Genomic DNA, 26,267 nt, shown 5'->3' on the forward strand with positions numbered 1-26,267 from the left:
TGTCTTGAGCGCCTCTATGCTTCCAGCTGGGAGTTTGCTCTTCAAAAGCACCCTGGGGATTTCTGAGTCGGTCTCCTTATTTAAATAAGAGTAATAGGATATTGTACTCTGCCCTTACTTAGGAAAATGATTTGAACTTTAGGACTGAAAACTGTAATGTGGTAAAATAAAAATACTGATTGAGACAAACCGTTTTTCAGCTCAAATTATTGAAGCATAATTAAATGTGTCTGCTGGTAGAATGTGTCAGGTAGCTTGACAATAGGTGGTGCCCTTGCCAATGGCATAGAGTGGTGGTGGCAGCAGTTCTTACTGTGCCCCTACCGGAGCAGAGTTGTTTCTCTGTATGACAGGTGCTAAAGGATGTTATTACACATCATGTGCTGTTCATTTTTTCCTCAGAGGGAGAATACTGTATTTGGAGTATTATTTTGGTGAATTTTTTTCTTCTTCACAGATGGGTGGGGTAGAGCTGGTTTTCAAGATATACTTGCTGCTCTGTGCTAGAGATGGGCAAGACAAGATCATTTTTGCATGCAGGTTTGAAGATGGTAGTGTTGAGGTTTCTCTATCAGCTACCCTGGGTTAGTTTTGTAGGTTGGATGCTTGGACAGATCAGTCCGTTTGGAGACTGACATAAAGGCATTGTGCTGTTTGGTGAAGTTTTGTGCCACTGTTGCTGGTGGCAATCTTCTTGAAAACCCTGATGGGGAAGAACCCCGTTTGATGTTGCTTGACTTTCTGCGTAATGAGGCCTGGCTGGGCTAGCAGTGGCTTCTCATTAGTTGCCACTATGTGGTATGCCACTGCATGGATCAGTGTTACTTTTGTATTGTCTTGAGAAGCAACACTCTCCTTCATAGACATCTGTGGCTAGTCATACACACTGACCAAAAGAGCAAACAGAGGAAATCCTCTACCAGTGCCACAGATTTAATCAGTTCAGTCAGTAAATGGAGAAATGGTTGCCCTGTGAAGCTGGTCTGTGGGAGCTCTCCATAAATAGTGTTTGCTCCATGTCACCTAACTCACAAGGCATTGCCTTGGATTCCTGCCTCTAAATCAGGGTAAAAGTAGGCTTCTTCACCTGTGTGCCCCTCTTGCATTTCCAGGTTATCTCTTTTTACTGTCTTGCAGTGCCATATAAACAGGTTTGTGCATTCATCAAGATAGCCATGCAAAGCAGCTACTTTGATAGGCTATAGACAGCAGAACGTCCTTGGAGGGATGATGCACTCTGGCTGGCAGGGGGGCCTCCCTTTGGGAGCAGGTCAGGGCACCTATGTCAGGCTCCTGTTCTGAGTCTTCTTTTGGGGTAACATCTCCATGTTTATGGACTAGAAAGGAGAAACTAGCTGGTGAAGCAAGAGAGCCTGAGACTGAGCAGTATAACTATCTCTATCTCCTTCTTCAAAGCAGGAGCAAGCGGGGAAAAGCACATTCAAAACAAAACCAGCTCCTGCCTTCAGATTTCTGAGTTTCCCAAGGGGAGACCCAATGGCCTCTCCCATAGCTGGGGCAGGAGGCCTGGTTTGTTTTCGTTCCTGACAAGACGAACGCACAGTCAGCAGCACCGGCGGGGCAGGGCAAGGCCGCGGGCGCGGGGCTGGAGCATGCCCTGGGGAGCAGAGAGCAGGGTGTCTGCTCCCTCCCTGGGTGCAAGGGCGGTGAGTGCTTGGAGACTCCCCCGCGCCCGGAGCCAGGAGCTGCCCGGAGCCGCCGGTCCTGCCCGGGGGCTGCGGGGACCGGGAACGGGGAGGAGCCTCAGGGCTGCTGAGGGAACAGGCTCCCTCCGCCACCTCTCTGCTGTGACACAGCGCAGCCCGGCGGCTCCTGGGCGCAGCCGAAGGAGGAGCCGGCGTTTCCCTCGGCGCTGCTTCCCGGCGCCAGCGTCTGCGCGGCCGGGCAGCCGCGCCGGGATCGCCCCGGCGGTTCTGAGCCCTGGGGCAGGCGGGGCAGCCTCAGGTAAGGGCTGGTTTCACAGAGGAAACAACTGGAGCCTCCTCCGCGCTTGCAGCAAAGTCACTGGCGTTAGTTTTGCATTAGATCCAGGTGGGGGAAGGAAGTGTGAATGTCAGAGGAACAGATGTGGGTTTCCACGTTCTGCCTTTGAAAAAAAAAAAAATTAGCCTCTTTAAAAACAAAATAAGCACACTTCTTATGTGTTATTTATATCTCTGGTGCTAGACATAAGCAACAATTAGCTTTATTTTATAATGATCATCTAGGACAGGAGAAGGGCTTGTAGGGCTAAATACTGTGGGTATCAAGAGTGTCATGGTTTACTTCCTGGGCACTGCACACACCATACCCTTTGAGGCAGACCAAAATCAGAGCTGAGCGAATCTGAGAACAAAACAGAAATTAGGCAGCGGAGAGAGGAGCAGCTTCTACCAGTGGGAGAGGTCTGCCCTTAGCCCCAGGTCTGCCTTCCCTGTGATTTGCCTGTGGCAAATGTCTTCCCAGAGTGCCAGCAAAAAAACACAACCAGGCAAAGGCAGAAAGAATCTTGTTCCTTCAATGGGGCAGATGGGTATTTTGGAAATAGTGCCTGATTTAGGGGAAGAAGATTCAATTAGTTCTTAGTCACTGGAACAGATTGCCAGGGAGGCTGTTGGACATCCCAACACTGGCATTGTTCAAAGCCGGGTTGGTTAAGGCCTGTAGCAACCTCCTGGGGGGTTGGAACTGGATGATTTTTAAGGTCCATTCCAACCCTTAAACATTCTATGATTATTATATGATGTGACTGCTTTTATGCTAGGCTGTCTCAGAATGAGAGACGGGGAAGTTAAGTAACCCCTAGTGCAGTTCCTAAGCTAGCTTCACTTTCAAGAAAGGGGATGTAGGTTTTCATGTTGCTCTGGAGGAAATCACTTCCCGTACATTGTCCACCAGTACCGCACTGATGTCACAGGAGGAATTGTGCTAGAAAGTTAGGACACCAGATTCTGTGTCTCAGATTCCACGAAAACATTAAGTATGTAAATGGTAGTTTTGTCACATAGCCCCTGTTGCTGACAACCTGATCTCGAGAGAACTATCCCAGAGAAATAGCTAATTAGTAACCTCTACACAGTAGGGAAACATGAAAGTAATAAAGAATAGGTCTGTAGCTGAGTGAGCAGAAAGCTGTGGTCTCAGAAGGTGAGGAAATCTCTGCCTGTCTTCCCTCAGAAGTGTTTGAGCTTAATGTATGGAGCTGCATCAGTCTTGAAAAGAGGCTGGACGAATGGAGATGACCGCACCCAAATCTTGGCGCCAAACCCAAGTTTGATCATTGTTTGCACAACTCAGGGTTTTCTGTTTTGGGCCTGAGAGGTCTGTGCTGCTCAGGCATGCCCAAGTCTTGAGTTGCCTTGTGCCTTGCACCAGTCTCAGCACTGCACACAGTAACTGGGCAGCTCAGGGCCAAATCCTGCAGAGCAGGAGTAGCTGGAGAGCTGCTCTGTGGCCACCTGAAGCATAGGGCAAGCCTGTCACTGAAGAGGAGTAGGCAGCGGCATGGGAAGGGGTTCTGGAGCTGGGTTGAGTTGAAAGTTGAACTTTGTAGCTCAGGAGGGAGGCAAGAGAGTCCACAGGGAGAGGGTGGCATTTCAAGCAGGTTCCTTCATTTAGGCTTCTCTGTCAGGCATGCTCCAGTCTGAGTATTCTGAAGGGCTTTGACTCACCCTCTGAAGCCTCTAGTCCTGCCCACACAATGTGTCAGGAACCTGCCTCATGCTAGATTTTGGGTTCTATTTCATCAGCACAGGCTTCAGTTTGTGCCACTCCACTACCAAACCTGAGGGGTATCTAACCCACAATGTTAGGTTGGTGAGGAACCAAAGCTTAAACTTGTTAAGGCATAGTAAATAATGTGTGAGAGTTTTACCAAGATCCATATAGGAAGTGCTTGTGAGACTGCGTTTTCATTTCCGCTTTCAGATTGAGTGCTCTCACAATGAGTAATGCAGAAGTTACTGTGCCTAGTCTGCTTTAGAGACTCCCTTATAATGCTCTCTGCCATGCTGTGAGGAAGCCTCCCTTTTGCTGAGGTATCTGTTCCTGGGGAGGCAATGACTTCACCCCCCAGTTGAAATGTGTCTGAGGGACCTATCTGTTTTCCCCTATACAGCCCAGGAACTCAGGGGAAAGCAAATAGGCACATCCCAGTTTTCCCAACACACAGCTGGCGTCTTGACCACATACATTTTTCCTGCCTCCCTTTGAAAATGATACCAAAAAAGAATTAGGCTCTTTTTTTCACAAAATAAGCATATTTCTTCTTGTGTTTTTGTTTATACATGTGGTGCAGTGGCTAGACATAAGCAACAATCACCTTTATTTTGTGTAATTTGATGATCATCTAGGACAGGAGAAAGGCTTGCAGGATTAAATACAGTGGATATCAAAGGTGTCATGGTTTACTTCCTGAGCATTGCACATACCACTCTCCGAGGCAGACCAAAATCAGAGCTGACTGAATCTAGGAACAAAAAGGAACTCAGCCAAGGGGGACAGGAAGAGCTTCCTTCCTTAATCTCAACCCCCTTCCTAACACCAGCAGCTTTCTTTTTTTCTCCAAGAGGGACGGAAAGCAGTGGATTAAGAAGAGATGTGACTTCATGGTAGAATAACCCATGTCAAGACCCTGGGTAATGTTATTTTGCATAATTTCTTGTAAACTGCAGTTACCTGTGGTTCAAGGCTTTATTTTTTGCTGTCAGCCTACTTCTCAATGCAAAAATAAATTGCAAGCCTTTGCTCCACCCCCATAAATATTTTCTGCAACGAGGTGTTTATTTCTGAAAGTCCCAGATAATGACTCATAATGACTTTTTTAAAAAGGAGAAGCAATGTATTTTTTAATGTATTAACTATTCTCACAAAACCAGATGTTCCCCATCACTGCACGGCATGAAGAGGTGAAAAGGAGCAGAAAAACTGCAGTAAGAGAGACAAAAAATCTCGCAAAAGCCAACCCAATAAACAACCAAGGATCAAGAGAAACAGGTCAGGTGTCGATTTTGCCTCTAACTTTGGAATTACCTACCTGTGCAGAGTGCATGGAGCTGAGGGTCTTTTGTTGGAGTTCCAGGTCTCTTGGAAGTGAAATAATGGATCAAATATGTGAAGCATGTATATTACTGAGAAAGGTCTCAAATAAATCAAATTCAGCTATTTTTGGGAAATTATTGGGTCAAGGTCATTCAGGAAAAGTAGCGGAGGGAAATGGGTGGAAATCAAAACATGTTAGAACATGTTTCTTACTCTACAGTTTTGTTTCTTTGCTGAGTTCACTCAGTTCAAAAGTTGTTTATGAAGTGTTTTACAGATGGATGCACTTTTTCCAAAATGCAAACTACTTAGCCAGATGGCTTCACATCTGGATTAATCTCAGCACAAAACAGAGAAGAGTAGTTGCGTTTTTAAGTATCTGCTTTCTGTAGCAGACCTAAAATTGGTGATGATCACCAAAGACATTTCTGTCAGTATTATTTGCAAACAGTATTTATTTCTCTACTTCTGAGAGTTCTGAATGTTTCTGATAAAAACATTTCAAAATGTTCAGGTGTCTGATTTGCTTTATCACAATTGCAATGGAAACTTACTGCCTGATTGCTTAGGCTGGTATTGGGAAACCCAAACCCAGTTAAAAACAGATGAATAGATGTTTAATGTGAAAATGAGGAAACACAAGTTCTCACATAAATCGGTGATGCGCTAAAGCCTCTTATTCAAAATCTTGTCTCAAACTAGAAGGAAGATTGAAGATTTTAAGAAGATAGGATTCCCAAAATGCCTTCTGTGAGCCTTCCTTACCTTCAGCACTGTTGATAATCAACTGAATTAATTTCTTTTTGTAGGGAAAAGAAACAAATTGATTCCCCAGACTAACCGTTCAGCACTGCTCTGTAAGCTTTGCATCAGCAGGTTTACAGCATGTTTTCATAGGCTATATTCTTTTTATATTTTTGGCAGTATGAACTGCCTTTCAATCTACACATAAGTTATCTTTTTGTTTCCTTTTTGGTTTATCTTGTAAATTATTCTGTTGGTTTTTAATGTTTCTTGGAAGAAGTATGACTTTATGTTGGAATGCATTGTACTGTCATAATGTTAATGTGGGCCAATTCATTAGCTGTCTTCAGAAGGTTTCCATCCTGCAAGGAACATAAAATGCATGGCATTGCGTCTGGATCAGGCAGTCCGTTGCTACTGTTTCATGACTAGAGATGGTCTTGAGATAACTTCACTGAGCCCAAAATACTTGCTGAAAAGGACTGAGTTTCCACCTCTGTGCCTCTGGGTTTCAAGGCTGCTTGGGAAGCCAGTGCTCATGCCTCTGCCTGAGACATTCCACTGCACTGGTCATCCGGGCCCCTCGCCTTCAGCTCAGGGGCAGCTCTCCTGCTGTGCCAGTGCACTTGGGCTGCTTCAGGAGAATGGGACGGGTGTGCCCTCCCTGCACTCTGATTGCCTGAATATACAAACTGGACAACCTCTTGTGCTGATGGCTCCTAAAGTATAGACCGTAAACACTTGAAATCCTGAAACTACCATCGCAGGTTTGCTTTCCGTGTTGTGGTAGGAGTTGTGGTGGCTGGAAGTGATGTAGATCTGGCCAGCTCGATTTGTCTATGCTGGGAAGTGTGGGAGTCTCAATGTCTGTGTGTCCACGTGCTCAGCCTTCTTTTGCTGGTAGAAGAGGGGACATACATGCTGATAAAATGATACTGCTGATCAATCCTGGCAAGTGCTTCAAAGGGATCCTCGCTGAATTACAACAAAACCGTGTACACCACTGTTGAATCAGCCCAAAGTGCCTGCCTTGGGTTTTTGCACAAAGTCAGCTAAACATGCATACTCTCCTCTGTAAAGGCAGGGCCGTATTCCAAGTGGCAGAAAAAATCCCAAGTGTCGTTCTGCTACCGGAGAGTGAATCACACGTAAACCATGCCGGGCAGTTGTTGATCTGCTCCTTTTCTCCTCGCACGTGTTGAGTGTTGAGCTGCTGGGCTGTGCCGTGCCATTAGCCCCTGTAGCAGGGAGGAGGCAGCTGTAGGAGCAGCAGAGTGCAAAGAAAAACCTTTCTGCAGCCTGGAGAGTTTGCCTCCCTCCCCCATCTTCAAGGTTTTTACATCTGCTCCCATAGTCACCAAAGAGAGAAAGATATACCTACCCACAACATACCCACAAGAGGCAGAGCTGTGAAGCTCTCACCAGGAAGCTGACTTATGCTAAACCTCTCCACTCCTTCTCATCACACTGCATCTGGGTCTGCTGTGGCTGCAGATGAACTAGACTCAGTTGCCAGAACTACTTCGTCCTGTACATGCAGGCCTCTCTGGTTACCTTTAGAGCTCTTGGATTTTTTGTCCTCTCAATTATATAATTGTTCTAATCTGCTATAAAAGAAGTCTATCTGAAGAAGCCAGGAACACAGAACGTCACTCTTCTTTTTTTCTTCCCTTGTCTCATCTAGGGTAGTTTACTTCCGTAACATTTATTTTCGACAGCCTCTTTCAGCTTCCTGCCTCTGGTGAGTTCATTGCATTTTCTTTTTTTTTTCTAGGAGTCTCAATGTAAATTGATATTCTGAATCAAATTCAATATATTTTGGTTTACTTTTGTTAATTACTTTTATTAATAAGTTTGTGAAATTGCTTCATATAATTGGTTTTACTTTTCTGTTAAATACCATCTGTTTAATGCTCGGTGTTGAGATACATAATTACACACCGGCTTAGATCTTGCATCTTCTGGATTTTCATTTGTTTCAGAGGTTTTTCACCTCAGCATGAAAAGACCTTATGTAAAGTAGAAATAGGGATCTGATGGGCTGTACCATGCCAGTTTCTTCCATGTTAACTGATATAATAAAAGAGAAAAAATGGGAGTTACTCTCAAGATGGTGGGTCTGATTCTGATGTTCTTTTCTGTTGTATGAACTATGAACCCAGGAGTGATAGACATGTATAAATCTGCAGTATTTCAAATGATGGTCTTCCTCCCCATTTGTGAAGTACATCATACTTATGAGAATACTCTTCTGCTTCATCTTAAATATTCCCAAATAAATTTAGGTGAAGATTTTATTGTGAGAATTTGAGAAACACATTCTTAGGACTGGAGCGAGATCCAAAGTATTTTTAATTTGACAACGTATTTGTGGCTGGCTCTGGCTCCAGCGGCTGCCTGGCCATGCTGGGTCTAACAGATGCCTGTGCCACCCTCTGAGATGGAAGATTCCCATCCAAATGGCCTCGTCTGTAACTCTGCATTCAGGTCACTCCCAACGGCTTCTTCCCTGCTTTCTGAGCCAACTGTGGCATGCTTATGATGTGGAGTCCCCTTACAGAGCAGTATGTGTGTATGTGCATGCGTGCACACCCATTTCCAGATTCTTCTCACAAAACCCGCGTCTTATGATACTCTAGTGGTGATGGAATGGCCTTGTCACATTTGCAATGAGATGCAGTTAATCGGAAAGGTGAATGAGGATAGAGCACACTGAGGCTGGAACCATCTCTCTGACACAAGTCCCCACAAAAAATCTGAATGTGGATTTAAGATTTTCTAACTTCTCATTTCAGCTGTGTTTCCACCTTTGGATGGGGCAGGAGTTGAACTGTGGAGTCTGTCAGAGGTCAGCTTTAACGTGGGATTTATCCTGAATAAAATACTTGCAGGAGAAAAAGGTAGGGTAAATGAGATAAATTAGTTGTTAACAGGTACATCCGTCAGCAGATTTTGGTATCTGTTGCTGGTGGAATAAGGTGGGATTATGCTTTATATTGTGCTGCTTCATATTCCACATTTTCAACTCCACCATTTAGATCAGTGTGTGGTGTGTTTGTGATTTTCCAGTAGGAGGGACCATATGTGTATACTTACTTGACTTTAGGGTTTGATGTAGTTTTGCTGAGACCAATATGAAGATCTGTCATACGAATGAAATCAAATCTACCAGAGAAAGTGGGTACAGACTTCATGTGAATACTCTGTTTGAGATTTGGGTAGTAACCATAGAGTCGAAAAGCCACATGTGCACTTGTGTCCTGCTAGTTTAGGGAGTAGGGCTTAGTGAGGCACAATACCAAGTTTAACATTCCCTAGATGAGGTGCTGCAAACCAGAAAAAAATGTAGATTTGTAGCTATAGAGAATTGGTGTTTTTGTAAGTAATCTGTACTTACTAAGTTCCAGAGCAAAGAATTAAATTTAAAAATGGGTTTGATTTTCATGTATAGCAAGATGCAAATTCATAGGCTATCAGCAGGGCAACATGGCTGTAAATTACTGTCATGTAATCCCATTTTAAGGTAATTTTACTGTGCCAAAGCAGTGTGAAATCATCTCATAGCAGAAGAGCATCAAGGCCTTAAAAAGCAGACACTGATGCTAAAGTCACATTGCTGCTAGCAGCTGCTAGTGCCAGTGATGTTAGGGAAGTAATCTCCTGTACAGTGAGGGGCAAGCCACACAAGTCCTCAAAGATGTCAGTGTGTGATATGCAGCACACCCAGAGCACACAGGAAATGGGCAGCCGGTGTGGTGGCGGTCTCGCAGACTGCGCCCGTTCTGTAGAGCAGTGGGTCTGTACCAGCGGAAGCTCCCGAGAAGCTTTTCTCCGTGGTGCTTTCTGATAACTAGCCAGAAGGACACGCAGGCAGGGAGAAGAAATTCTACTGTTTCTACTCTTACTTTGGCTGTGCACTCCTAGATGTATAGCAGCAGATGGGTTAGGCACTTTAATGTGAAAGATTTTCTGTGAAAATTTCCTCTTAACCCCCCATTTTCTTCATGAAATTTTGGTGCTGTGATTCTATAGTTTTCCATAAGAAACAGTAGAATATTACTGACTGCACCATTCAAGTGCATTTGATTGACCATAAAATTAAAAATTGCAGATTTTTCTAATCAAATAGTGCTTTTGATTATTGTTTGAAAAGAGATAAAATAAGTAACTGTAAAACTTGCATTTTTCAAAGTCTTGGTGTGACATTTCATACATCACACCACACAGCTTAACATCATTCCCAAATTAGGTTCTTGTGTTTTTGGCTAGTGGTGTGTGGTTTTATTAAGCAGTTTTCAAATATTTCCATGCTATGACAGAAGTTACAGCTGAAAAATATTTTGAGATAACTCCAGCATAGCAATTAAGAAAGGAAGATGGCTGCAGCTGTCTTAAACCCACTATTAGAGCATTACGGCCTTAAAATACTGGGCAGGATCACACAAACACAACAAAGCAATGTAACAACAAAATTTGTGGGCTGTAGCCTACCATTAGCTCTTCTCCACAAAACCGAGTCTCATATTTGCTTAGCAGGATTTAGTTGTCCTTCAGTTTTTATGTCAGTGAAGAACTGGAAAACCTTTCCAATCCACCAGAAGGATCAGTGTACTGTGGAAGGGGAGACTTTAGGAGCCTGCGAAATGTCTGTAGTGCAGCAGTGAGTGTGAGTACTGGAGGTCTTGGCTACAAACCTTGGTGTATCGGGTCTAATATGAGCAGCTGGCAAAGTGGCAGGGAGCAATAGTCCCAGCAGTCACAGTCTGTCACTGGGTGACAGGGTGGCTGGAGGATGGAGGGAACATGGTCTGAGCACTTACTGCGTGCGTGCATTCCTCACAGAGTGGGTACGGGAGTGGTTTGTGCCCTGCCTTGCTTGTGGCCGTGCCCTGTGTTTCTTGCAGACCCTTTATTGCTCCCCCCCTGCACAGCTGGCTGCTGCTGCGTCTGCACTGTGTTGCTTTTGCACGAACAATTGCATTTGGTCTTTGGTTACAGAAGCCAAGGAGAAGTATAAATTGCTAAGGGATGAGAGTGGGGCTGAACTTGGCATGCTTCTCTTTACCTGACAAAATGTATGAACCTGCTGGAAACCACACGAGGATTCTGCTATCAATTGGGGATTTCCCTATGGGGAGCCATGGTGACCTGTCACATAGGAAAGACCCAGCATGTACTGGAAAAGGAGCAAACCCTTCTCCTGGCAGAAGCTGGCACAGTGGGCTGTGGTTGCATGCTGTGCATGGTGCCGCTTCTCGCACACAAGTGTAAGTGTGGAGTACCAGTAACTGACACTTGCCAGCTTGAGGTTATTGTACCATCTGGTGATATGACTTCTTCTCATGAGTGACAGTGTGTTGCTTTTGAAGGTTAGACTGATTTATGTCAAAATATAGGTATGATTGGCTCTGCTAATTTAAAAGCATGAGACCAAGACCCCTGTGTCGCTAGGGGTGTCTTTTGGTTGTTTCCTGTGCCATGGTCATTGAAAGAATATTAAGCCTCTCAAACTTACAAGAAAACAGTTCTTTCCTTTCATTGATAGGCATGCCAGTGGACACACAGTCTTCAGCATGCCCCTTTTTTTTTTTTTTCCCATCAAATGACTGCACTTAAAAACTGGTAAAGACTTTGGAGTTCAAAGTTACGGAGCTACTGATATTCTCTAATATCTATTAATTAATCTATCTATTAATTATCTATCTAATTATCTGTGAGCTTTTGTTTTTCTCACTATAAAAATATACTATGAAACAGCTGTCATAAAAACCCTTCATGTAATTTCATTATTTTCCACCAATTTCAATGCAAGTTTTTAAATTCCCATCTCTTTCAGTGGAGTTTTAACTCTGGATGAAAAGCTGTCGGGTAAAATATCTTTGAGTTTGAATCAAGTCCGTCAGGATTCAAAAATAAAGCATGGGAAATGTTCTCATAATGTTCAAACATCTCTCTCCTAAAATATCTCTCTTTTCATATGTGTGATCATTTTCATTCAAAATATGTAAAAATCAAGAAAATCAAGGAAAACTTTCTATGCTTCCCACTCAAGAGCTCCGCATTAAGATTTACCGTAGCATGGGAATTTGCATGATCTTTAAACTGACTGAAAGCCAAATAGATGTCAGCTATAAATACATGAAATGGCTTCTCAAAATATTCAGCTGAAGAATGAGTGAGAAGGATTTATGTATTACTTTTGGTTGTAGAGTCTTTTCTCCGCTTAACCTATTCCTTATGACCCGCTGCTGTCTGCAGTATTATATGTTTTATATAAAGGTGGCAAGAGATCAAGGTTGTAATGGAATCAGAGAAAAGTAAAGAAAAACAGGCATTAAAATATATATTCTGCTCTGGCATATGGTTGGTGTAAGATATAAATCAATATAAAATCCGAGCTGCCAGGTATAACTTGTGCTAATTCCAGGAAAAAAAAAAAAAAGAAAAAGAAAGCATGTTCCTTTGAAATTGGGCTTTAATCGTAACTATGCATGGAACGTAGGCAGTTTGATGAAGGCAAGTATGCATGCCCATTTATTTTATCTAATTTTATCTGCTTCATTTGAGGAATTCTAGAGAGGCTACATGGTAGCCTCTACTTGTATTGTAGGTATGTATTATCTCTTATTTTATCCATGTGCTGGATATAGTGCATGAATACAAAGTCATGGAATAGATTGTGGAAGACAAGTCCTTTTTTAAAATTTATAAAACAAATAAAAAAGATAAAAGTCATAAATTGACAAATGCAGGACAAGTTATGATGATTGTATATTATATATCACGCCTGCTACTTGAAAAGTAATTGAAATTATTTCTACGAAAGCTCCTCAAATTTTTAACATTTTTATCTACATGTGTGCACACAAGATTTAAGAATGATATTAAAGATGGCAGTTTTCCGCTGTGTGAAATCTAGACTATGGTTTTAAACACTCTGATATGTACAGAGACAAGAAAAAGGTTTTTGTTGCTGGCAATCCTAAGGGGAAAAAGCTAAAATTATCAGGGAGTTTCTGTGTTATAAAATAAATAATCCAACCAAATTATTGTTGCTTCTTTTGCTAGTTTTGCTCATTAACATCAGGATTTTAATATTCATCACAGCTAAATGAAAGGGGACATGCAGTAAATATGAATTCTTCCTAAATAAAAACAAATCATTATGTTTTAGCAAGAGGTCATTACTGTGGATTGTTTGAACAACTGCAATATCATTATTTCTACTCAGAACACCTGTACATCTGACACTTTATTCTTATCACAAAATATGCAAAAATAGTCTTCCATGGAACACTGGCTAATTCTGTTCTAACTAACATTTTCCTCCTCCGCCTTTACCTCCCACTGAAATCAAACCTGTGCAAATGCACAACTTAATGAACATGGAGAACCTCCTTCTTCTCCTGCTGATATTAGGGGGAGAATATCTAGACTTGAGAATCTCCTTATTTTGTGCTAGACATTATATGAAGTCAGAGCAAAGTTAAACCCGAAGAGACTTCTGAAATTAAAGTTGGAGATCTTGCAAGAGATCCATTGAGGAAAATGGAGAAATGGTAGGGCAATTTTTAAAGACCTTTTAACAGTGAGGAGCATGTTACATCACCTGTATCATTCATATATTAGCTTTTAGCTATACTGTTAATTCGTAGCATTTAAAGGAGCCAGTCGAGAAGATCAAGTAGTGTGCAGACAAGGGAGAGGAGTGCAGTCCCACCGCAGGTTAGAGCTAAAACACACTGAAGCCTTCAAAACACACTGAATCCTTCTTCACTGCAATGAGCTTGGCACAGGCTCTGAAAGAGACCCTTTTGCCTGCAAATGAAAGTGTGTATATGGAGATGCTAGTTTGTTTTAACAATTTATCATGTTACACACCTGTGGGATTTAATGTAAACCCATGCATCTCCTTAACAGCAAGTCATTGTAACATATTGTAAAGATGTGTCTAATAAATGTAATGGCTGCATACACAGCAGAAATACAATAGTTTAGTATGAGTGACTATGTAATTTTACATGTAAAACTCTATCAATTAGATACCTGGGTTGTTGCAAATCTCCATTTAGCACAGCAGTAATCTCTGCTCATATGCATACAAATATGTACATACCTGTATGTAGACCGTGGTCATGTCAGTAATGCACGCGTTTGATGTAAAATATGTATGTAGGTTTTCAAATGATGGTAAGATGTCTTGCCCACAATATGTTGTTTCCTACAGCAATCTGTAGCAATGTCTTTTGCAGTGAATTAATATTAATGTGTCCATATATATATATGTATGTGTATATGGACATACACACACACACACATATACATATGGATGGGATTTTTTTGTACATGGATGTATTGGTTCGTTACTGAAATAGCTAAATTTTAAATATGCACTGATTTATTTACAATATTTTTGTGTATCTATATATGTGCATGTACAGTTCTGTGCATCCAGACTAGCAAATGCATCCATTTCTGAGAAATTACAAATGGTTATTTAAAACTTAACAAATGTTAGTTGTGTACGAAAGAGAAATGGATACTTCATGAGGGTTATGCCTGTGTCTGCAGATGATAAAAAAAAAGAACAAGCAGAAACAGGGGTAGGTTAGGCTCATTGGAAAGAAAACACAATAATTGTTGAAGGCTGTAAATGAAAGAGTACTTCAACACCCAAAGAATATTTCAACAGCCAAAAAAATTTGGGAAGATTTTGAAGAGTTAGCTCTGTAAAAAAAAAATCCTACAAAAACATGATGTAAATGCGTTTTTGATTTGTCTCAAGTTTCAAGAAATTGAAGTTGTTAAAAGAGGATGTGGCATGAAAAATTTAAAGTGGTTTGAGGCCCAAAGCTGCAAACATTTCCACATGTCAATAATTCTACACACCCAGTAGTCTGATTAAAGTAAATTACTTAAATATGATGTATTTTATATTATCAAGGCTTCAGTTTGGCTACAACGCAGTTCGACTTGCTGAAAATTTGCTTTTGACCTGCAAGTCATTCAGGGAGAAAAACTATTCATAGGTACATGTGATGGCACTGGAGTCAGCACGCAGCATTTTATCCATGTTCATCTGCAAGTGTATCTGTATCCCCATGGGGGGCCAGCAGCTGTTCTGTGTTAGTGGTGAATATATATGTACATATATATGTATGTATATGTGTGTGTGCAGAAACAGTGACTATTAGGGAAGGCAGACGGACAGATGGTTGATGAACTTCTGTGCTGGAACGTGCACACGTGTGACATTTGCACAGCAGGTGCTCCATGTACAGCTGTATCTGTAGTGAAACTCAGAAATTTCTGCTCTGTTTAAGCACACAGGAGAAAAACTAGCACAGAGAAGGGTGGGAAAGAGGTGACATACCCAGTATCCTGCAGAAGGAGAACGCTATGCTCACCTAACTTCAGGCATGACATGCTGCCTTATTTCTGGTGACTTTGAGGGTACTGGGTCCGACTGAGAATGGTTTATAAACTGGCCCTCTCTGAAGGGATTACTTTCCTACACTTGATTTATCCCGATTTTAATTTGGAGAGAACGTCTGCACTGAAAATGGATCCCTTTTGAAAATGACCCATAATACCATGAATGCCGTAATAGTTCATATTTTACCATGTCATGCCATAAACATGGAGAAAAAATACTTCAGACTAATGGCTTGACTCTTTAAGTGGGTGCTGAGCATTGCCAGATCTCATTGAGTTCTATTTAGAGATTTAGGATCTCGGATCATTACATGAGAGTCTTCCACGCCTTTTGTTAATTTTTGGAGTGGTTCTAATAATCTGTGCTTGTGTGTAATTTGTAAATTGCTGATTCAAGGTGTGATTAGCCTCAGAAAGAGGGTTCTTGAAGATAAACATTTCTTTTGCCTAATTCTATAATTAGAATGAGAGTTAAATAGTTTTTCTCAGCAACTATTGTAAATTGAATAGAGTTTTAGATGTGTCATGATCCGTTGCTTACATATATATTATCATAGGTACTATTACTAAAGAAACCAAATTGATTTTTTTTAATTTGAGATAGCTCGTTAAGCAGTTTTATATGTCCAAGCATGTGTGTAAATATGTATATTTTGTAATACAAAAAGCTTTCATCCCTTTACTGGCACTTCATATCTCATTTAATCTTGTAAATAACATTGGTCTGTGTTGGTTGTTGTTTTATATCAAGATTTCATGTTCTCAATATGAGAGAATTTCCTTTAAATCTGATAATTTGAGTTCCCCTTGCTAATAATAAAGTTAGCAAGATTACTGAATATTTGATCATAAATCTTTCTCTTCATTTGCAGTGGTTAAAACTGCCAGAGAAAGAAACTGAGGTATTTTCAGGTGTCTTGATCCAGAAGGGATTTTTTGCAAAGGCTTTGAAGAAAATGGTTCTCTACTTTCTCAAAATTTCATAAATTAGAAATTAAACCCAAAGATTAGTTTTGTATTTTTTTTTCAAAACAAAACACTAAACTTTGAAAACAGGAACAAGATTTCAGTTTTGTGAATAAGGGAGTGAAAGAAAAATTTCCAAGTTTTTATGTCTGCAATTTTTTTATTTTTCTTTTTTTTAAATTCTGGAAGGAGATTGTTTTTGAGATGACAAGACATCCTGGCCTTGAAAATAGGGGTTCATTGCATGTTGCTTGCTTTTCTAACTTTAGAAAGGCATTGAAGAAATTATTGTACTTAAGGATAAAATATCTGTATAAAAGCTGGCATCCAAGCTTCTAAGCATCCTTTCAATTCTTCAAAATATAAAAGCACCTTGAAAGATAATCTGGCAATTAATCCATCAGTATTATAAATATATCAGACAGCTGAATTATTCTGCCAATGAGTAACTTGCCATCTTGCTCTTGGGCCAAAGAATAGCGACAGCCCCTGTAGTAGCCAGCTTAGGAAGCGAATGAGTTGTGTGGAGATTTTTTGGTGCAGTAGTTTGGGGAAAAGATGCAGCACCTTGCAAAAGTACAGGCTGTGAGCCAGTTCTCCTTCATGGCAGTGGTAACACTGCTGAATGCCACTATGGAGCGCTGAGACACTCTGAGGTGGAGGGAGGCTGATTGGCAAGACAGGGCTGTAAATGAAAATTGTCTTAGAAGAGTTAAAAAACCTGGAGGCAGCTAATGCAGATGTCAGAGAATGAGGTTAATGAATGCGTGACAGGTGCAGCAAGGGGCCATTTGCCTGCAGACCAGCAGCAATCTCCAGACAGACTGCAGCTGATGAATTAGTTTTCAGGAGACCTGTGCTGTGGAAGCAGTCTAGAGTTTTGTATCTGAATGGAGCAACTACACCTCATCCACAGAGCTGAAAACCAGGTAGTGTGACCTTGACAACCTGGTGATCTAGCAGGGCATCCAGACTGGAGTCACAACAGCGCAGGGGCTACATCTTCTGGGTGCTGTCACAAACCAGGGAGCAGCATCTCTCGCTGGCCTGTCTTGATGTCTGCCAGCCTTCCTTCCCCTCCTCCCTCTCCTTCTGTTGCAGGAGTTGTTCCCAGGCCCTGTCCATGCCCTGCAGTGCCCACTGTGCCCATGGAGGTGAAGGTGTAAAGCTGCACACCGTTCTGGTCAGTGAGGGTAGTCTTTGTGCCTCCTTCCTCTCCTTGAGGGCACCTAACTAAGGGATGTGAGGAGGGTTCTTACATATCTGTGGTGCAACTGGAGGGAGAAGTGGTTACAACCAGCACACTGGAGAAGAACTGTAGGCACTGTTTTGCAGAACCCACCTCTGTGTGAGGTGGGACTTACAAGACTAGAGTAGATAGGCAAAGACAGCATGTACATTCAAGCGTTGCACAGCTAGTGGAAGTTTCTCCTGTGGTTTTAAACATTTTCTATTAGTATAAATATTTTAATTTCCTTGCCATGTCAAGTCTCTTCAAGAACTAGCATACACAGTGCTCAAACTAAAAAGTTAATCTGCTGTTATCCTGACATAAACAGGAACTCTGCTGAGATATAATTGAGGTAGAGAGTAGATAAAGGCAATAATAATAATCATGTTGACTGCTTTAGCTCTCTGAAGCATTTTGTGACTGTCTGATCTAAAAAGCTTGTTGTTTGCCTGAATGGTTTGTTTATGTATGAGCTATTTCCACTGAAATTCCAGCCTACCTGAGTGTGCACTATCAGTATCTAAGATAGGTTTTGAAATTAGAAGATCCTGACTGTTTTTATTTTCCCCTGTCATAAGATGCTGTCCATCCCCTGGTGATGTTTAGCCATACCAGGTCATGTTCACAATGATCTTAATAGATGCCAGAGATATTCTTGGCAAAAATGAAAATCCCATCTGGTTCAGTTGATAAACTTAGCTCTTTTGATACAGTAGTCCTGCTTTCCTTTCAGCAAATACCAGATTAGTTTTTCATGGGACGTATATTCATTTGAATCCTCTACCTGCAGAGAGCTTGGTGCTGCTGTGCTCTGCTTTTTGTCCTGTCCCATTGCGAGTTGGCAACCTCACTCACCTCTGTATCGTATTCAGCCATGATCAAGTGTGAGGCATTTTACCTGCATGAGATTGCTGAGGTGCAGGTCAGACACTGCCAAAGAGCAACTGCTGTAGGGCTTCTTGTGCTCATATCATCAGTGAAGTCCGAGGTCTCCGTAAGCACGCACGAGTGCCTGCATTCCAAACACAGAAGGAACAAAACCTGAAGTTTGCTAACGATCACTACGCAGCATGACCACACAAGAACACGACATGCATTCTTATACCTAATGATTTTATAAAAGGTCTTACCTTATTATTCAAATAAAATCTTCTGTTGTTGTGAATGATGAAAGCAGAAACCAAAAAAAGGGTAAAAGAGGATACAGGTTTATATATTGAATTCCATGTACAAAATGATCGTAATAAAGTCAGTAAATTTTTGAAAATCAAATTGTTGGAGGAATAAAAAAGCCTCAGCATCTTAGACTCCATCTCTGATCTATGATCAGAAGGTTTTCTGCAGTCTTGTAATGATTGTAGCACACTGTGCTGTCAGACGAAGACAGAATATGAGAGAAAGAGACCAAAACTTTTACAAATATTTAAAAAATCGTTTGTATACTGAGGTACAGAAGTTCCCAGTACTGTTCTTTAAAAGACACTGCTTTTTTTGATGTTTAATCAAACATTTTCTATCCAGTGAGATGAACTTGTGTAATTATTTTAATACAGTAATGCTGCTCTTACCCTGAGGCTGCAACAAGGACCAGCTAAGTGCCTAATCAAAGATAATACTTCAATATGCCCATATGCAGTCCTGGTTATATATGGAGGCACATGAATTGTTGTGAACAAATGCAAGATCAGGGCCACTGAGGGCAATTTGTCCACAGGATCACAATATGGGCCTTGTCGTATACCAGGGGTTTTTTATTATTCATAGATGGAATGTAGAACAATATCATTTGCTTTGAAAACAATTCTGCACTGTCACAGTGGAATATTTCAGCTTCTGTTATTGTCTATCAACTAGCCATATTCACTGGTCCTTAATATCCCTTTCAGTCTTTAACAGTTTTTATACTTTCTTTCAAAATAGCCAGTATAATTTGACCTGGTAATAAACAAGATGAGTGCCAGAACAATCCTTTTATCTGTCTTTCTGTTTTGGCATTTATGAAATTGCAAAAGTCATGCTTTGGACATCCTTATTTTACCCCACATTCCAATGTGCACAAAATAATGATCCTGAAGGCACTGAGGGCTACGCGCACCAAAGCAATGTTTGTTCTAAAAAGGATACTTGGTACATGAAAACTTTCTTCTGAGAATATGCAGCTTTGTCTGAATAGGACACTACTGTCTTGTGGTGAAATTGAGGTGTTTTCAAACTATATTGCTGACCCAATTTTTAAGTAGAATACTCTGAGAGATTATGATTCATATAAGCAATTTGAATGTTTATCCTACATATGCTTTTTGAAATTTTCATAGATGTATTTTGTAAAGGTCTTGTTTAATTCCCTTGAGAGCTTGTTTGGAGAACAGAGAAGGCGAGAGAGTGGAGTTAATGAATCTTTAAAAGCAAATTTTCATCTGCTGCCACTTAAACTTAAATTCACAGAGCAGCCTGTTTCCCGGCAGCCAGGAATGTCGTGAAGCTGCCTCAGCCTCCATCCCACTTCCTAGAAGCGAGGGGCGATGGTGAGAGCACGGTCTCGCTGGCAGGCCAGGAAGCACCGTCTGTTGCAACGACTCCTGTAGATACCGTAACTCCAGCACGCACAGGGACGGCCCCCAGGCTTGGTGCCACCTCTATAAAGCAGCATGCCCCTGCCACACATCTGCCTTCAGCCGGGGCATCTGGTGGGAGAGATGCAGGTGTGCCAGCAGCACAAGAGGAGGTAGGGCATGACCTCAATACAAAATGAAAGCAGGGCCAATAGCAATTGTCGGTGCCTATAAAGTGTTCTCTCTAAGCTCATCTAGCACTTTTCCTTTGTTTTTCCCCCTTTGTGGAGTAAGCCAAAGCTTGGAGTGTACTAGAAGTAAAGGGGGAGGGCAGTGGTGTGTTAGGCTACTGAAAGTGGAGAGTGTTACAGTAAAATACAGTATATGCCCTTTGTGGCCATCATTCATTTCTGTGCAAATAGCCTGTGATGTTTCTGTACATATATGAAGGAAACAAAAATATATTATTTATGTGACAAACATATGACATTTTGAAATTATGCAGTGATACTTTCTTTTTAATTGCTCTTGTTCATCAGAACTAATTTGTCTTCGGTTTTGCCGTTAGTGATTTTTGGAGCATCTTGTGTGTCACCCTGTGTGAGCAGTGAATCTTGCACACAGCTAGTGGGGAAGAAACAAATGCTTTCAAAATAGGAAAATTTGACTGAATGCTGGCAGGAGCTCAAAAGCAATTATATACTCTGAAGAGTACTCTTAGTTCAGTTTTACAAGAGAGTAAATGCCAGGACAGTTACATCCCCTTCAAATGAAATTTTGACTGGGGCAAGCATCGGTAGTGGGTCTTTCTTTGGCTTGTGCTTCTTGATTGTTGAAAGCAATTTGTAAAAAAAAATGAACCCTTTTTGGGTATTTTTTGCTGGGAATCCTCCACTGCTTTTGAAGATTGTTCATCTGACTTGAGATTCACACCTGAAGTCTTTGCTTCCTCATTGTCACAAGTAGTTCTGTGTTACTGTTCTATATAGGATTGTTTAAATAGTCAAATGGGTTAGCAAAGAGCCTTTTTTTTCTCCTGACTACCTCTAGAGAGCATGGGTACATTTTCAGGGGAATCTGATCATTTAAAGATTCAGGATTCTGCTAGAAAGTCAGAAAGATTCAGAAAGTCAGAGGTAGGAAATGTCTCACAGCGTATTAGTAGCAGTTATACCAAAGTTCAATTAATTTTATTAGTCTTTAGACAACTGGAGGGAAAAAATAGCTTGCGTCAGTGGAAAATGCAACAGTGACAAGACTGTTAGCCCCTGTGGAGCAGCAAGAAGGTTATTTACGCCAATGGCTGTTGCACACACAGCTGGCTGGGAGGAAATAGAGAAGTTCATCATCCTCAGTAAGGGATACTTGTCATGCCTGTCCAAAGATGTGTCCAGGCATCTTTATCTTGATGAAGAATGGTTTGTTCTCTGTGGCTTACATTTTATTTTTACTCTTTCAGAAACATCATTTGACTCACTGAAGATTTAAAACCAACAGAGTAATGTGGAAGAAAACAAAATTTTAGTCTCAAGTGACGGAATCAAGTCAATAAAAAGTAAAGAGATTTGGACGGTTTTTCACTAAATGGAAGTTTTATAGAAGGCCTCTAAGACCACTGCATCTCTCCATCCCACGCCTGCTGCACAGAGACCACACTCTTGGCCTTGGATGTTATTAAAATGCTGGATTCAGTCAAGTGTGTTCTGGTGGGAGACTCTGCAGTTGGGAAAACATCTCTCTTGGTACGTTTCACCTCTGAGACTTTTCCAGATGACTACAGACCCACCGTATATGAAAATACTGGAGTGGATGTCTTCATGGATGGTATACAGATTAGTTTAGGTCTCTGGGACACATCTGGCAGTGATGCCTTTAAAGGCATTCGCCCTCTCTCCTACCAACAGGCAGATGTGGTATTAATGTGCTACTCGGTAGCAAACCACAATTCTTTTCTGAACCTGAGGAACAAATGGATCAGCGAGATACGCAGCCATTTGCCCCGCATCCCTGTTTTGGTGGTGGCCACTCAGACTGACCAGCGTGACATGGGTCCCTACAGCTCCTCCTGTATTAGCCCGATGGATGGCAAGCGGCTTGCCCAGGATGTGCGAGCCAAGGGCTATTTGGAGTGCTCTGCCCTCAGCAACAGGGGCGTGCAGCAGGTGTTTGAGTATGCCGTGCGGACTGCAGTCAACCAAGCCAAACGGCAGAACAGGCGGAAGCTCTTCTCCATTAATGAGTGCAAGATCTTTTGAGGACTGGCAGCAGTAGTTTTGCTCATGGTTGTTCTTTCTGTTTTCTCACAAAGATACTGCAGCAGAGAGAATGGAAGGTGAATCAAAGGAGGGCTCCTGGCAGGACCACAGTGCAGGTGTCTCTTGTGAGACAGATGTGCTCTTTATCTGATCCTCTCCCCTCCAAAACACATGGACGCTATCTTGAAACATGAAAGGTGTATACCCTTGTTCACAAGACTGTGTTCGGACTTTGCTAGCCGAACAGGAGCAGGCCTAGCCTGCAGATCTGAAGATAACAACGGTACTGATTTTGGTTTAGTTTCTGTCAATGTTCTATAGTTGTTGGTTTGTCTGCATCTGCATTTATTTAATGACAAACTTCTGCCTGGATCAGCCCCCACCTCTGTCCTTGTGGATATATTTTTTATTTGAGAACATAGTACACAAAACCTGACCAATGTGTATTTTATTTAGAGGACTCTTGTATATATTGTAAAATCCTAAAAGTTTGTTTTTATATTTTGGAGGTTCTCCCTTTAGCTAACCACAGAAACGAATTGTTCTATCCATGTAACAAATGGCCTGCAGGCAAGCCTAGCACTTCTTAGACATGCCTGAGTCATTGCAGAACAGTCATCAGTATGTCCAGCATAGGAGTAATCAAAACTTAGTGACATTTGACAGCTGTCCTGCAGTTTTATGAGATTGGTTACCTTAATATTGTTCCTCAGAAATGTGGTTAAAGGTGGGCAACTAATCTGATTCTTCCTAAACTTCACTGGGTTACAACCTCAGCAGAGCTTGCAGACAGGGTTAGTTTAGACATGTGGTTGGGCTGGCAGGGATAAATCTGTGCTACCTCTGTTGTCCCTGCTGTAATTCTGGAGGCAAAATATTTCAGTCTCCAGAGATGGAAGATATTTTTTCATGAGTACTTAAATCCTCACATAGTTTTAATACACTTCTTTTCAAAGCAGTGTTTTTAGTGAAACCAGTCACCTTACATTAGTAAAAGATTGAGTACATAACAAAGTTGAATGGGTGTCTTTAGAATGGCTAAATGACTTTTTTTTTTGAGTTTGCATGCTAAGTATAACTGCTTAGGTTGTATCCAAGTAAGACTGTAACAGGCTTTACATCCTGGGGAGCCTGTCAAGTCTAGGAGCCAAATCCTGGTGTATGTACTGGGGCCAAGTTACCCTTCTGCACAGAAAGGCGGGCTAAGGAAATGGAAACTTCAGGTGTGTAAGAGAACTCTGCTAGAAGATGAAGTGGGCTGAAGACACAATGTTGTACATTCCTTGTGAATTGTGGTGGTCCCCTCCTCATATTATCTGTCCCCTCTGTCCTGCACCCTCTCTCAGGTCTTGCAGATCTGTCTCATCCCAAGGGAATTTCTTAGTGCAGCAAGATTTTCTTTGTCCTTTTCCCTGTCTTTCAGCTGGCTCAGAACTAACCTTTGAGGGGCTTACATAGCACGGTGCCAAAAGAGATGGCACATAGCACAGTAGGATTATCTCACCTGTGATGTAGGTGAGCAAGTATTTACACTGTGGGCACCTTGATTACCAGTAAGGCAGGGAACACCTGGCGTGGTGATTGCCCCACTGGCTTCTAGACTGTTGAGTATTTACAGCTCAACAACCTGATTGTAAGGGAGGCTTCTGATCATAAAAATATCCTGGTCTCATTTTTGTATCAGCCTTAAATCTTTACAAACTTCTGCACCTGAGCACACAAGACAGGGACTTCTGTCACCACCCATCTTCCATGAATTCTTCTCTTTCCTACTTCTCTTTCTTTTCAAGTGTTGATTTGTTCCTGAAACACTAAAATCGACATATTTCTAAAAGAATCTGAATGGCATTGTACTTGTGTAGAGTTACACAAGTGGCCAGGTATTTGCGGTCCTCGGTTAAAAATGTTTTGGCTTTTGGGAGAAATATGCTTCTACATGTCAACTCTTGGAACGCCTCTCCAGTGGAAGTCTTAGGTTTTGTAACTCTAATTTAAAAGTAGCTGTTACTGTTTGAACATTAAAGATTGCATGAAAAATGTCATGTTATGAATTTTCGAATCTGTTACAATTGGGGACATTTTTGTTGTGTTCTCTGCTCCACTAATGGATTTAATACCTGGTTTCAACTATTTTTAAGACATTTTTTTTTCCTGAATACTCTAGTCAATTTTCTTTTTTCTTTTCCCCTCAGTGGTTTAAGGTTTGTTCACAACAGTTTATGCTGGTGTTTTTATGTGCTGAAGAGCAATAATCACCAGGTGAGAATGCTGTGTTGTGGTATCTGCCACAAAGTGCCACATTCAGGCACCAAAAGGCTCCACAGGATTGTTATCAGAGACAAAGCCAGATAAAGATGCGCTCCAGAATCACACTGTAACTGAAAATTTTATCTCATCTCATCTCATCTGTATTAGCTTCACAAAACTCGTAATGGTGTGTTACAAAATTAAGAAATCGATGTCTGTTGCAATTCAGTGAAGCCAAGTGGATAGGCTTCTTTGAGATGCCTGAACTGACGATACGGGATACACACGAAATTTAGGGATGGCTTGATGTACTCTTGATTGTGCATTCTAGAGACAGTGCAAGGCGTGAGGCTGCTGAAAGCCAGCTGATTTTTAAAATCAATTTGGAAAGAGTATAAAGTAATGGGGATTTTGGTTTCGTGCTCTGTGAAAAAAAAAAAAAGGTTCAAATTTTCACAGCCTGGTTATTTTCAGACTCTCAGGCTAAAAGGCACTTTTCACTGGGAACAAACTGTGAAGCACATATATTTTAGTGCCTGTAATTATGTATTTTCCCTGAGCTGTAGAACTGATGTGATCAAAAAGTGTGGCAACCTCAAAACAGAGGTTGAAATCTAGACACACCAGAATTCAGATGAAGATTTGGCCGAGTGGTATATTGGGGTTTTTGGCTTGCACAACTGCAGCCCTGTTATCTGTGGTGGGAACAACAAGGGACTGCTGAGGTCTCCTGTGAAACCCTTCCAGGGTGGTTTTGCTTGTGTTTGCCTGGGTAACAGGGTCCCTGGGTACTCTTTGGAGGCTAAAATCTGGCTCCGACATTTAAAATACATTAAAATGACACATGTGAAATTTCAACTTCTTTTGCTCTGAAAAATAGCAAACGAGACAATATATGCAGCCCTGCCTTGGTTGGGTCAAGCTTTCAGCTGAGGGATGAGACCTTGCTCAAATTTTCTCCTTCTATCTTCTCAAACAGATCCCTTTCAGTTTGTTATTCTGTTGCTAATCTTATTTTTGCTTGCTGCTAAAATAGGTTAAAAGTTTTTTTTTAAAAAAGGATTATTTTAAATACAGATTTCCCAGGCTTTTAAACTTACTTGATGTGCAGCATAAGGCATAAATATTTTCTACAAGTAAATATAAAAATATGTTTCAAATCATCACTCCTGCCCGCTGATTTTTCATACGGAAAATTATTCAAGTGTGCTAGATATAATTGATACTGTTTTGCCTCGTATTTGCAATTAACAGTTTGCAAATTTTTGTGCAATTTTTGTGGGTACTCTGCATTTACTGAAGTCTGTGAACACAAAGTAGCTGATGCTTGTGTTAATAAAGAAAATGTGTTTAAGGGACTCTATATATAGCGCCATTATGAAAGAAGTCACCAGAGGAATCAGACATGAGGGAAAAAGAAGTGTCAGCATTCTTGATATCTCAACCTTTCCTGTATTACTATGGCATTTGAGTGAATACAGCCATTAGAATAATTTCTAATAAATGGGGCAATCCATGCCTTTTTAGAACTTTCTCCTAGTGCTTTGGTTGCACACAGCTCAGGTTAATATAAAAGGAATAAAAAGCTTCATTTCAGAACATCAGAACGCTTGTCTGCTCTTGCCTTTGTGAGCAAGTTAACTACCTTAACTTAATTAAAAGTCAGTTCAGTTTCTTAAACAAGCCAGATATGACCACAACTGGGTTAGCCAAACTCCCTTGCTCTGAAATGACAGTAATGAATCTCTGTCTCTGGATATGAGGATAACAAAATAAAGTCTCTGTATGTGAGGAAAC

At 41.3% G+C, this 26,267-nt stretch overlaps 1 protein-coding gene across 3 annotated transcripts; it reads left to right on the forward strand.

Annotated features, from left to right (window-relative positions):
- Positions 1-7,242: 7,242 nt before the first annotated feature.
- On the forward strand, positions 7,243-26,261 carry RHOH (ras homolog family member H). Of its 3 annotated transcripts, XM_066185642.1 has the most exons (4): positions 7,243-7,525; positions 8,580-8,684; positions 19,862-20,141; positions 21,428-26,261. In XM_066185642.1, the coding sequence occupies exon 4, from the start codon at positions 21,648-21,650 to the stop codon at positions 22,221-22,223; it is 576 nt and encodes a 191-aa protein (XP_066041739.1). In that variant the 5' UTR covers positions 7,243-7,525; positions 8,580-8,684; positions 19,862-20,141; positions 21,428-21,647; the 3' UTR covers positions 22,224-26,261. The 3 variants fall into 3 exon arrangements, with proteins under 3 accessions (XP_066041739.1, XP_066041738.1, XP_066041741.1); XM_066185641.1 differs by lacking the exon at positions 19,862-20,141; XM_066185644.1 differs by lacking the exons at positions 8,580-8,684; positions 19,862-20,141.
- Positions 26,262-26,267: the final 6 nt, after the last annotated feature.

This window comes from Chamaea fasciata, unplaced genomic scaffold, assembly GCF_029207755.1.
Source record: "Chamaea fasciata isolate MVZ Bird 193981 ecotype frontalis unplaced genomic scaffold, bChaFas1.0.hap1 SCAF_6, whole genome shotgun sequence".
Taxonomy (NCBI): Eukaryota; Metazoa; Chordata; class Aves; order Passeriformes; family Sylviidae; genus Chamaea; species Chamaea fasciata.